The sequence below is a fragment of the Gekko japonicus genome, unplaced genomic scaffold (genome assembly GCF_001447785.1).
Source record: "Gekko japonicus isolate JY-2015 unplaced genomic scaffold, Gekko_japonicus_V1.1 scaffold3653, whole genome shotgun sequence".
NCBI classification, from domain to species: domain Eukaryota; kingdom Metazoa; phylum Chordata; class Lepidosauria; order Squamata; family Gekkonidae; genus Gekko; species Gekko japonicus.
In genome coordinates, this window is record NW_015167649.1 from 21,062 (window position 1) to 34,710 (window position 13,649).

The window sequence follows — 13,649 nt, forward strand, 5'->3', positions numbered from 1 at the left end:
CCGGCATCCCTCCTCCCCCTCCCCAGGGTCCACCCTCAAACTCCAGGAATGTTCCAGCCCAGGGTTGGCAACCCTACTTAAGCGCATCCTAATTTTGACCAAGTACGCCCCCAGGCTTCCCAGCACACTAAAAGCAGCAGGCCGATATCAGATCAACAGAATGTAATCTAGTTTATTCTCCAAAAACAAAAAGAGAGAGAGAGAGAGGAAACAAAAAATATGAAAACAACCCCCCCAAAAAAAAAGCGCAATTCTTAACACTAGCAGTAAGTAAAATTTATACAACCATTCAGATCTGTATCATAGGATGAAAGTAATCTACATCTCCTCTTATTTTGGTGCTTTGAATTATACATACAAACAACAATTACAGGAACTTGTTCACAATGTGTACAGGCCTGGGAAACGTTCGCCTCGGCGACAAGCTGAATATATCACACCGATTGCCCTGAAACCATCCCGCTTTCCGAATGTTCGGATTTCCGAACGTTCGGCGGCCCGGCAGCCTAGAATGGATGATTTGGTTACACCTTGGATTAATTTATTTTTAATGCATCAACTCGAGCCAGTGAGTGAGGAAAGAGAAAGAGAGAGAGAGAGAGAGAACAAAAAAACCCAACAGTTGGCTGTTTTGTCCATTTTGCCTGCTTTGACCTCGTTTGTCTCGGTCCGTACCCTTCAACATTCCTCCCGGTCGTCTACGACTGTGCCTCAGACACTGGCTCCAAGCGGTTTCTTTACAGCTAAACAGACGCAAGAGTCTTCGTCCGGGGGAAAAAATGTACAGTATTTTCTTACAATATAAGTTATACAGTGTTCAGCATTGAGCCGCTCGCCAGGGGGGAGAGGGAGAGAGGGGCAGGGGCAGAGGGGGAATCATCACTGGTAGTTCTTCTTCACAGCACTAGAAACCCAGTTCAAGAGTGAGCTTGCATCGGAATGGTTTATTCACAAATGGGAATCCCGATGTTGGTGGTTGAAAGAACACACAGACACCTCTAAAAAGCGGCCGGCGGCTGTCCCTTTCCCCCCACACACACACAATGATTTAAAGTTCTACACCTTCAACCAGTTTTTTTTGTTCCTTTAAATTCAATTTCCTTTGCTTTTCCATTTGCATGTCCGGGGCTCGGAATGGGGAAGTCCTCTCCTGCAACAATGCAAGTAGAATCAATGCACCTCTCATTTTGAGAACTTAAAAAGCATTCGGCAGGGAAGTCTGTTTCTCACGCACACGCCGATGCCCGGGGTCGCTCTATCCCATTGCGGTGACCATACTGGACGGGTGGTGAGGCCCGAAAGACAGGCCAGAAGGCGGGTGCATCGGAGTTGGCGTGGACAGCATGTGCCCAGAGTGGCTGAAGGGCGAGATGTGGCTGATGGAAGACATATGTCTCGAGAGGGCGGCGGGGTTGAAGGAGCTGCTCTTGGGGAAGTCTTCCAAGCTGTCGTGGACCTTTTTGCACTTTTTAGACTTGCTCGACATCTTTCGGTTTCGGGTCTGAATGCCTTCCTTCTTCATAGTCAGGGGTCTGTTAATCTAAACAAACATCAATTAACTTTTTGTGGGGTTGAACACACACAAACACATGAAGCTGCCTTCTACAGAATCAGACCCTCGGTCCATCAAAGTCAGTATCGTCTACTCAGACTGGCAGCGGCTCTCCGGGGTTAGGGTTAGGGTCCTTTTAACTGGAGATGCCGGGGATTGAACCTGGGACCTTCTGCACGCCATGCAGATGCTCGGCCAGTGAGCCACGGCCCCAGGCCTCTGTCCCCGCCTTCCCCAAATCACAGACCCTGCCCCCCTCCCAGGATCCAATGACAGAATGGTAAAACTAAGAACATAAGAACGTAAGAGAAGCCATGTTGGATCAGGCCAATGGCCCATCCAGTCCAACAGTCTGTGTCACAAGGTAGCCAAAACGTAGGTGCCCTCAGGAGGTCCACCAGCAGGGCCATAAGAACACAAGAGAAGCCATGTTGGATCAGGCCAATGGCCCATCCAGTCCAACACTCTGTCACACAGTAGCCAAAACCCAGGTTAGGGCTACTGTATTTGGAAGAGCAAAAAAAGAGGACAGATCTCCCAACTGATGACTTCAAATGAGTGATCACTAGGACAAATCTCATTTTAAATTACTGTTTAAGCTGTGATCATTGCTACTGACTAGGAATATCCCTAACCTTCCAATCCAAAAAGAGGACATTTTCATCAGTTTTTGGAAAAGAGCCCAAAAGAGGATGGTCACCCAAAAAAAAAAAAAAAGGACATGTCTTCTAAAAAGAGGACACCTGGTAACCCTAATCCAGGTGCCATCAGGAGGTCCACCAGTGAGGCAAGATTCAAATGGGCTACAAACACCTGAAGCCACCTTAATACCATTGGTAGGGTTACCAACCTCCAGGTGGTGGCTGGGGATCTCCCGGAATTACATCCAATCTCCAGGTGACAGAGGACAATTGACCTGGACAAAATGGCTGCTTTGGGAGGCGGACTCGGTGGCCTTCCACCCTTCTGAGGTCCTTCCCTTCCCCAAGCCCCGCCCTCCTCAGGCTCCACCCCCAAAACCTCCAGTCACTTCCCAACCCAGAGTTGGCCATCAGTGGCTATTAGCCACAAGGTATAGATAGGGACTCTGGGGCAAGTGATGCTCTGTCGTCTTGGTGCTTGGGGGGTCAACAGTGGGAGGGCTTCTAATGTCCTGGCCCCACTGGTGGACCTCCTGATGGCACTGGTATTTCTGCCCACTGTGTGATACAGAGTGTTGGACTGGATGGGCCTTTGGCCTGATCCAACATTGGCGTCTCTTATGTTCTTATGTTAACTCTAGCAATTTGCCCCCCTAACCCTGTACGATCAGCTCCAACAAAGAAGAACTCCACCCGGGTGATTCCCCGCTCTGCCGGTGCATCAGCCCATTGTGCCGAAAGTTATTCCACAGGCAGTTGCAAAATTCACAGACATTAACTATTAAATGCACTTTAATTTAAAAGCTAAATGCATGCCATACTGCAATTTTCCCCCCTCCAGAGTGATTTTCAAAGGGAGGGAAGAGGTGTAAATATATATATATACACACACACACACACACACACACGCCGCATCCTAAAGTTGGGAATCAGTGCTGTAGGATCTCTCCTAGCATTATGAGCGAGATCTTTGTGAACTGGGGGTGCCAGGAATGAACCCGAGACCTTCAGTATTCCAACAAGCACATGCCTTCCCCCTGAGCTAGGGAAGTGGAACATCTCGATTCAGATCCTGGAATTTTTTAAAAAATGAGATATTTATGCTTTCCAATTTCTGTCCTGACCTAAAACACCCATTTATCCAAGTCTGAACACAGACACAATGCCTCAAAGTTGCGATTCACCCCCAACACTGAAAACGAACTCCAATTTACATTTTAATGGAGGAATATTCTTGAATAATTCAGTTTTGCACAGATTCAGGAAGGTAGCCATGTTGGTCTGAAGCAGCAGAACGAAGACTGAGTCCAGCGGCACCTTTAAGACCAACAAAGTCTTAATCCATACAAATAATCCATATGAATAATCGGTAACGTCCACTTCAATGTATCTGAGGAAGTACGCTTGCACACAGAAGCTTATACCTCAACTAAAACTTTGTTGGTCTTAAAAGTGCCGCCGGACTCAAACTTTGTTCTGTTTTGCATCGGTTGTGGAAAGCCAGGAGAGGGGGGAACTTTCTGACCTCCACGGGCAGGCCATTCCGAAAGGTGGGGGCCACAATAGAGAAAACATGTGTATGGGCAGTTGCCAGTTTTACCCATCTCTGGGGTGGCAACTGCTGAAGGCCATGCTCAGATAAGCAAAGCTGTCACGGTGGAGCCAAAGGGGAGAGACTGTCTCACAGATATGAGAGTCCAAGACCTCGTCTCTTACAAATATGTTACATTACTGAGCAACAAGCTTACTTCATGGCCGTTTTGCTAATTCTGAACAGTAAAACCCACTGTTTACCAGCGATTTGCCTCTCCCTGTTCTCCCTCCTCTCTCCTGGCCTTGTGACCCACCTGCAAGAGGGTCATGACCCTTGTTTGGGGCCCTACCCACACTCTGAGAACTACAATTCTACCTAAGTCCCTATACCCTCCCCAGGTCCACCGTACCGCCCCCCCCCCCAACAATGCTATCTGTCTTTCCTGAAATTCCCCTAAACCCTTTTCCCCCATCCAGTGTTGTTATGCTAAATGGGACACGGGGAAACAGGTTTGTCAAGGAAACGAGAGGCACCCTCGCACATGCTCACCAGAAACCTTGTTAGCTGCAGGTGGTGGGGGTTGGTTTCTTTATGCGTCAGGAAAAAATACTGACTGTGGTTGATGAACACCTTCCTTTCTCAACAGGGACTAGACAAGACTGATAAATGGGACATCTTTTGCAAGGGTGACCATTCGCGGGTACGAAGGTTCGACCATTCGCGGGTACGAAGGTTCGACCATTCGCGGGTACCAAGGTTCGACCATTCGTGGGTACCAAGGTTCGCCCATTCGTGGATACAAAGGTTCGCACCAGTGGCAAACATGGATTGATAAGTTGCAAGCTGTTGGTCACTCTCAGACCTGGTGTAAGTCGAAAGATCAGCTGTGCCAGCCGTTTTGCTTTAGGAGTTTCTTTTTTTGAAAGAGGAAGGGAGGGGAGGGGAGGGAGAAGAACGGAGAAGAACAAAGAAGGGAACTCCTGGATCCAATGGGGTGTAAAGACAAGGTCTTTATTGATTTACTCCTTTAGAAAATGTTTATGCTGCCCCTCTAGAGACTGCTATCGTAAGCGTAGAATTAGGGCCAAGGAAACCGTCTTGACAACCCTGAACTTCTCAGTCCCAACTCTAAACAAAGACTACCATTTTGGTCTTGCAAAAACCATGATATGGTTGTATAATTGGGGGATTAATAAGAGGAGAGGCTGTGACTCAGTGGTAGAGCCTCTGCTTGGCATGCAGAAGGTCCCAGGTTCATCTCCAGTTAAAAAGACCGGGCAGTAGGTGATGCGAAAGACCTCAGCCTGAAACCCTGGAAAGCCCTGGAGAGGGGCTGCGGCTCAGTGGATAAGCATCTGCTTGGCAGGCAGAAAGTCCCAGGTTCAATCCTCAGCACCTTCAGTTGAAAAAGGACCAGGCTAGGGCTGCCAAGTCATTCTGACTCACCGGCAGGGAAGCGTTGCTTTGGTCTGGGAGCTGCTGAGGGATGTGTGCGCGTGCACGCAAAGCGCGCATGCACCGCCAGAACGTCACAGGAAGTGACGCACGACGTAGAGCACGTTGGGGGTTACCCGCCACCCGCCCCCACTTGGCAGCCCTAGACCAGGCAGTAGGTGATGTGAAAGACCTTCCTGGAGAGCTGCTTCAGGTCTGAGTAGACAACATTAAGTTCGATGAACCAAGGGTCTGATCCAGCATAGGGCAGTTTCATGTGCATCGTGTGTGTCAGTGATTTGCATCAGAGTTGGGGGGCATCGAGTTGGGGGGTAGAGTTTATCAGAAGACCAAGCCCATCTAACCCTAGCTTTCTTTTGATGGAGGCTTGATTAGGAGTCGTGGAGGGCAGATCTAGCCTGTGGCTGCTGAGCAAACAACAAGACAACATTAGGAAGAACTTCCTGACAGAGCCGTTCCTCAGAGGAACAGGCTTCCTCGGGAGGTAGTGGTGGGCTCTCCACCTTTGGAGGTTTTCAGACAGAATGGCCATCGGACAGCGATGCTGATTCTGTGAACTTGGGCAGATCACGAGAAGGGAGGGCAGGGAGGGTTGCCTCAGTGCTTAGTTCTCGTGGCCCTTTCTTACACACCCAGGGAAATGCCGATCGCCACTTTGGGGATCCGGAAGCAATTTTTCTCCAGGCCAGTTTGGCCAGAGATCCTGGAGGTTTGTTTTTGGGGTTTTTTTGCCATCTTCTGGGCATGGAGCAGTATTTGGGAGGGAGGTATTTGTGAATGTCCTGCATTGTGCAGGGGGTCGGACTAGATGACCGTGGCAGTCCCTTCCAACTCTGTGGTTCTATCATTCTTCTCCAGCCATTCCAAATCGCCCTGAGAAGCAGATAAGACACTTATTTTGTAATCGAACAAAGTTTGAGTCCGGCGGCACCTTGAAGACCAACAAAGTTTAATTCTGGGCGCCCGCTTTTCTGCGTTGGTCTTCAAGGTGCCACTGGGCTCAAACTTTGTTCGGTCGCTTCAGACCAACACGGCTGAACCACCAAAAGGAGTACCGTCTTCAAGACGCCATCTTTTTACTGAAGTTTGTTCCGAAACATCTAGAGCACTTATAATGTTGTAATGTTTTATTGATGGTTTTATGCGATTTTAATCTGTTTTTATGTATTGGCTTACGCCTTATTTGTGAGCCATCCTGAGCCCGCTTGCGGGGAGGGTGGGCTATAAATTAAAATAATAAATAAGAATAAATAAATATACCAGGGTTTTGACAACAAACAAGGTAAACAGAATAACAAGCAAAAGGTGGGTGTGGCTGGATAACGACACTTCTGGTAACATGGGGGTGCGGCCTAATGTGCTAATAAGCTGTGCGGTCAGGGGGGTGGCCTAATATGCGAATGGGTTTCTGCTGTTGGGTGTGGCCTATTATGCTAATGAGTTCCTGCTGGGCTTTTTCTACAAAAAATGCCCTGGTAATCACTACCAACTCCAATGGTATACCACCTTCTGGACGAGAAATATATACTGTACGTTTAGTCCTGCAAAAAGACTCTGTTTTCAACTCTGCTAGGATCCCTTATCTAGCCTATTGCTACAAATTCCTTTTTGCAATTTCCTTTACTCATTAGAGTTGCTTGAACAACCCTCAACATGCATTGAAGTGCATTGCATGATGAGTTCTTTACCTGTCTGTCGCAGAAACAATAGCTTTCTTTAAGGAAATGCCAGGATCAGAAAGTTGGAAGGGGCCATATAGGCCAACTAGCCCAATCCCCTGCTCAGTGCAGAATCAGCCTAGAGCATCCCGGACAAGTGTTTGTCCAGACGTTGCTTCAAGACTGCCAGGGAGGGGGAGCCCACCACCTCCCGAGGCAGCTGATTCCACTGTTGAACAACTCTTGAGTATAAAAAAGCTTTCCCTAAGATCCAGCCGGTACCTTCCCGCCCTTAATTTAAACCCATTCTTGCGAGTCCTCTCCTCTGCTGCCAACAGGAACAGCTCCCTGCCCTCCTCTAAGTGACAGCCCTTCAAATACTTCAAGAGAACAATCCCGTCCCCCCTCAGCCTCCTCTCCTCCAGACTGAACCTTTCCAGATCCCTCAGCCTTTCCTCATAGGGCTTGGTCTCCAGGCCCCCAATCATCCTCTCTCCTCTGCCCACATCCTTTTTGAAGTGAGGCCTCCAGAACTGCACACAATACACAGTGCAGCCTGACCAATGTGCTGTACAGAGACATCTTGTAATTTGGATTTTACGCTTCTGTTGATATAACCCAAGACTGCATTAGCCTTGTTTGCTGCTGCATCACACTGCTCATATTTACAGTCCACCTGCATCCCAAGATCTTGCTCACACACAATACTGCCCAGAAGTATACTCCCCATCCAGTATGTGTGCTCCTCCTTTTTATTACCCAGATTAGAACTCTGCACTTATCCTTGTCGAATTGCATCTTATTCACATCTAATGAGAAGAGCTCTTAAAGCAAAGTCTATGCAGGACTTGGCCAGACATGTTCTACAGTTGGTTCACAGAGTTCTTAAAGTCAACAACAACAACAAAACTGAATTAGGTTAATCCTTGTAGATGTGTTTTGGGCAAGTGACCATCTCACTTACATTGTGGAGCTTGTAGTACAGTCCGCAGGCATTGCACACTGGATCCCCATTGGCGTTCCTCCTCCAGAGGGTGGTGGTGGTAGTCTGGCAATTTGCGCATGATGTCCCTGCCCTCCTTGCGGCAGACTGTAGAGAGAGAAAAAGAGAAAATGCAACCATGTCACAAAGAACACTCAGGATGGATGTACATTTAGAGTTGCAAATGATGGACCAGTCCGACCATTGCTGCAATCAGCAGAAAATCGAAGAACAGAGGTCCATCAGTAGCTATCAGCCACAAGGTATAGATGGAACACTGTGTCTGGGGCAGTGATGCTCTGTATACTTGGTGCTTAAGGGGCAACAGGGGGAGGGCTTCTGGAGTTCTGGCCCCGCTGGTGGACCTCCTGATGGCACCTGGGTTTTGGGCACTGTGTGACACAGAGTGTTGGACTGGATGGGCCACTGGCCTGATCCAACATGGGTTCTCTTATGTTCTTATGGCCCTGCTGGTGGGCCTCCTGAGGGCACCTGGGTTTTGGCCCCTGTGTGACACAGAGTGTTGGACTGGATGGGCCATTGGCCTGATCCAACATGGCTTCTCTTATTTTCTTATGGCCCTGCTGGTGGGCCTCCTGATGGCACCTGGGTTTTGGCCACTGTGTGACACAGAGTGTTGGACTGAATGGGCCATTGGCCTGATCTAACAAGGCTTCTCTTATGTTCTTATGGCCCATTGTTAAGACAGAGGAACTGTTGGGGACTGAAGGACCTAACTGAGCAACTCATGGTATTGTGTCAAATTGGCACAGATTAGATGTTGCTTATCTACCAATGTCATGTGGACTCATTCCAAGCAACAAATACAGCATCTGCTATTCATAGTTCATGGAAGAAAATTAGCTATTCATGTTTTGGGATTTCATTTTTTTACAGTAACAGCCCAAATGTGGGGGGGGGGGGAATCTACCATTCTCCACTTGAAACTTCCTTATACTGAATCAGAAACTTGGTCTGTCAAAGTTAGCACGGTCTGCTCAGACTGGCAGCAGCTCTTCAGGGTCTCAGGCAGAGGTCTTTCACATCACCTCCTGCCTGGGATGCCGGGGATGGTGACATGGCAAGTGATGTATGTCACCCCCACAAATAAAGCCTCCAGGTTTTGCTGGCATTTGCAAAGAGAGGTGATTGTCAAATACCATCTTAACAGTGCTGCTGGATCAGACCAGTGGTCCATCTAGTCCAGCATCCTAAGAACATCAGAAGAGCCCTGCTGGATCAGACCAGTGGCCCATCTAGTTGGCGTTCCTCCTCCAGAGGGTGGTGGTGGTAGTCTGGCAATTTGCGCATGATGTCCCTGCCCTCCTTGCAGCAGACTATAGGGAGAGAAAAAGAGAAAATGCAACAATGTCACAAAAACCACTCAGGATGGATGTACATCTAGAGTTGCAAATGATGGACCAAATCAGCAGAAAATCGAGGAACAGAGGTCCATCAGTAGCTATCAGCCACAAGGTATAGATGGAACACTGTGTCTGGGGCAGTGATGCTCTGTATACTTGGTGCTTAAGGGGCAACAGGGGGAGGGCTTCTGGAGTTCTGGCCCCGCTGGTGGACCTCCTGATGGCACCTGGGTTTTGGCCACTGTGTGACACAGAGTGTTGGACTGGATGGGCCATTGGCCTGATCCAACATGGCTTCTCTTATTTTCTTATGGCCCTGCTGGTGGGCCTCCTGATGGCACCTGGGTTTTCAACATCCTGAGAACATGAGAAAAGCCCTGCTGGATCAGACTAGTGGTCCTTCTTGTCCAGCATCCTAAGAATGTAAGAAGAGCCCTGATGGATCAGACCAGTGGTCCATCACATTCAGCATCCATGCTCCATCCCTACATCTCCAGGAGTTTCCCAACCTGGATCTGGCAACCCTACCCCTCATCCCCTGCCAGTGGCAAGGGGGGACCTGGCAACCCTAATAATAATAGTAATAACAACAACAACAAGAAAGCACCATCAAGTCGCAACAGACTTATGGCAACCCTCAAGGGGCATTCAAGGCAAGAGATGAGCAGAGGTGGTTTTGCCATTGCCTCCCTCTGTATATCCACCCTGGACGTCCTTGGTGGTCTCCATCCAAGTTCATAACCATGTGTAGCTTCCACACTCTGACAAGCTTAGGCTAGTCTGGGCTATTCAGGCTGTTCGGATTGAGGGATGAGTGATGGGAACTTCCAAAATGTTAATTCAAGATTGTCTAAGGTGGTTGATTGTGCCAGAGGGACCAGAGTGATTGGTTTTTAATGAAGCAGAACACATATTTATGTTGGGGTTGTCCCCCTGATTGTAGGTCAGAACGCACACGACTGAATATTCCCCCATGTAAAAATTCCCCTGCACAATGGAAGTTAGATGTCAGGAAGGAAGCATTCAGGTCTAGCTAGGGTTGCCAGCTCCGGGTTGGGAAATATCCAGAAATTTTGGAGTGGTGTTACCCAGTGTTCCCTCTAAGCTGAGTTAGTGTGAGCTAGCTCACAGTTTTTTTAACCTCCGGCTCACACATTTTTGTCTTAGCTCAGGAAGGAGGGCTCCAGAGCAAACTAATTTACACAGTAGCCAAATCGCTCGCTCACAACTTTAATGCCGATAGCTCACAAAGTAGAATTTTTGCTCACAAGACTTCAAGCTTAGAGGGAGCGTTGGTGTTACTCTAAGTGGGAGGGTGGGGTTTGGGGAGAGGAGCGACCTTGGCTGGGTACGGTGCCACAGACTCCGCCCTCCAACGCCGCCATTTTCTCCAGGGGAAACTGATCTCTGTTGTAATTCCAGGAGATCTCCAGGCCCTGCCTGGAGTCTGGCAACCCAAAGTCTGGCCTTTTCTATGCTTGTGAACTTTCTCTCTGTGTTTAATATTGATAAGCCTGTGGAGGGGTTAAGGGGGGTGAAGCAGAATATATGTTTGATCTTTTTTGTATCTCTCCAGCAGAAACAATATTGGGTCGATACAGTCTGATTGAATGTGATTTATGCCTTCATGCGTCAACAGGGCCCTTCCACACTCTACACTGGACAAACAGGCCAGTCCCTTTGACAAGGAATGAATGGGCATAAGTCTGATATTAGGAACCTCAACATTCAAAAACCACTGGGGGAACATTTTAAGCTTCCAGGACATTCAGGGAGATTAAAAAGAGAGACTGCTGAATTGCAATTGATAATGAAGCTCAAGACAACGCATCCACCTGGACTGAATAGAGACCTAGGTTTCCTTTCTCATTACCAAGGCTGATTTCTCCACGGCTATTACCCCTCTGCATATCTCACTTGCTATCACATGCCTGCTATTGTCATTTGCCTGCTAATGTCATTCGACATCTGAAATCACTCCACTTTCCAATAAATAGGACCGATGGACTCACTTTCTAGCTGTATCTGTAGAAGTGAGCAGTGACTCACGAAAGCTCCTACCCTGCCACATATATTGTTAGTCTTTCAGGTGCTCTTGGACTTTTGCTCTTTTCTACTAATTGAAAGTACATGAGTTTAGGGTTAAGTTTTCTTGACCAGGCCCTGGCCTCCACCCTAATGTTACCTCTCAGAGGTCAACTGCCTCTGAATATGGAGGTTTAGCCTTCCTTCTCTAATATGGGGACAGTACCATATCAAACAGGCTTCTTTTTAGATTCACTGGTTCAATTGCCCATGTAGGTTCTCCGGAACGTAGGGAGTAAGGAAAGCATGGTAAAAATCCTGTATGTAATTTGCTTGGGCTAATTTGGAAAAAAAATAAAGTTAAATTACTCTTCCCACGCTACTGTAACCCCAGGCTACCCAGTTAAATGACGATGGGGAGGAGACCTGGGACCCATAATTAGCAGATGGAGTCCCTAACAAGCTGTTTTTTATGAACTTCAACACTGTGTCAGACAAAGCCACGGAGGCTACGTCCATGGTGACGACATGGAGCCTCCATGGTCGCTTTCGTTTGTTTTTGTGTTTGACAAACGGGAGCTTCGGCTCTCAAAAGCTTCTACTTCAAAAATCGCCTTGGTCTTCAAGGCGCAGCAAGGGATGCCAGCCTCCAGGTGGGACCTGGGGATCCCCTGGAATTTCAGCTCATCTCCAGACGACAGAGATCAGTTCCCCTGGAGAAAACGGCTGCTTTGGGGGGTGGGCTCTGTGGCACTGTGCCCCACTGGGGTCCCGTGTCCTCCCCAGGCTCGCTCCCCAATAGGGCTGCCAGCCTCCAGGTGGGGCCTGGGGATCTCCCGTTTTGACAACTGACCTCCAGCTGACAGAGATCAGCTCCCCTGGAGAAAACGGCTGCTCTGAAGGGTGGACTCTATGGCATTGGACCATGCTGAGGCCCCTCCCCTCCCCAAGCCCCGCCCTCTTCTGGGTCCACCCCCAAAGTCTCCAAGTATTTTCCAACCTAGACCTGGCAACCCTACTCCCCAAATCTCCATCTGGAGATGAGCCCCCTTGGAGACTGGTGGCATCCCTAATGATTATACCTGTGTGGTTTTTAAAAAAAACTTACAGCATGAACCACTCTCGTTGAGAGAGGGGTAAAAGAGGAAGGCAGGGTATCCACTCCTCTTTTTCATTCTCTCTTTTAAAGAGCAGCATCCTAAGAACACCCATAACGTATGGCGCCCCACAAATGAAGCCTCCAGCTTTTGCTGGAGTTTGCAAAAAGAGGCGGTTGTCAAATACTGTACGTGACCGGTAGGCTTGAAGATATCAGAACAGCCCTGCTGGGGCTGGGGTGACATCAGCAGCCGGCTTGCTAGAGAATCTGTGGAATATATAACCATAAGTCTTTGGGTCGGATACACTCTAGACTTTCCATCTGTGGGAATAGGGCTGCCAGTTCCAGGCTGGAATCCCTAGTTTTGAAATTCCAGGAGATGTGGGAGTGGAGCCTGGGGAAGACAGGGACCTCTGTGGGGTACAATGCCACAGAGTCCACCCTCCCAAACATCCATTTTCTCCAGGGGAGTTGATCAGATCAGTGCTCCATCTCATTCAGTATGCTAAGAACATCAGAAGAGACCTGCTGGATCAGACCAATGGTCCATCTAGTCCAGCATCCCAAGAACAGAAGAAGAGCCCTGCTGGATCAGACCAGTGGTCCATCTAGTCCAGCGTCCTAAGAACATAAGAAGAGCCCTGCTGGATCAGACCAGTGGTACATCTAGTCCAACACCAAAGAACATCAGAAGAGCCCTACTGGATCAGACCGATGGTCCAGCATACTAAGAACATAAGAAGAGCCCTGCTGGATCACACCAGTAGTACATCTAGTCCGACACCAAAGAACATCAGAAGAGACCTGCTGGATCAGACCAATGGTCCATCTAGCCCAGCATCCTAAGAACAGAAGAAGAGCCACGCTGGATCAGACCAGTAGTCCATCTAGTCCAGCGTCCTACGAACACAAGAAGAGCCCTGCTGGATCAGACCAGTGGCCCATCTAGTCCAGCATCCTAAGAACATCAGAAGAGCCCTGCTGGATCAGACCAGTGATCCATCTAGTCCAACATCCTAAGAATGTAAGAAGTGCCCTGCTAGGTCAGACCAGCAGTCCATTTAGTCCAGCATGCTAAACAGAAGAGGAGCCCAGCTGAATCAGACCAGAGGTCCATCTAGTCCAGCATCCTAAGAACGGAAGAAGAGCCCAGCTGGATCAAACCAGTGGTCCATCTAGTCCAACATCCTAAGAACATAAGAAGTGCCCTGTTAGGTCAGACCAGCGGTCCATCCAGTCTAGTATCCTAAGAATGTAAGAAGAGCCCTGCTGGATCAGACTAGTGGTCCATCTAGCCCAGCATCCTAAATACATAAGAGGATCCCTGCTGGATCAGACC

General features: G+C 48.6%; 1 protein-coding gene across 8 annotated transcripts in view; it reads right to left on the reverse strand.

Moving 5' to 3' along the window:
• Nucleotides 1–235: 235 nt before the first annotated feature.
• GATA3 (GATA binding protein 3) overlaps nt 236–13,649 on the reverse strand; it is a 99,799-nt gene continuing 86,385 nt past the window's right edge. For 7 of the 8 annotated variants that reach the window (XM_015414086.1, XM_015414088.1, XM_015414091.1 and 4 more), the window contains exons 5-6: nt 7,805–7,930; nt 236–1,540 (exon numbers count right to left, since the gene is read on the reverse strand). In XM_015414086.1, the coding sequence (XP_015269572.1) occupies nt 1,256–1,540; nt 7,805–7,930 (411 nt within the window). In that variant the 3' untranslated portion in view covers nt 236–1,255. The remainder of the gene's footprint in view (nt 1,541–7,804; nt 7,931–13,649) is intronic. The other variant, XM_015414093.1, reaches the window with a different exon arrangement.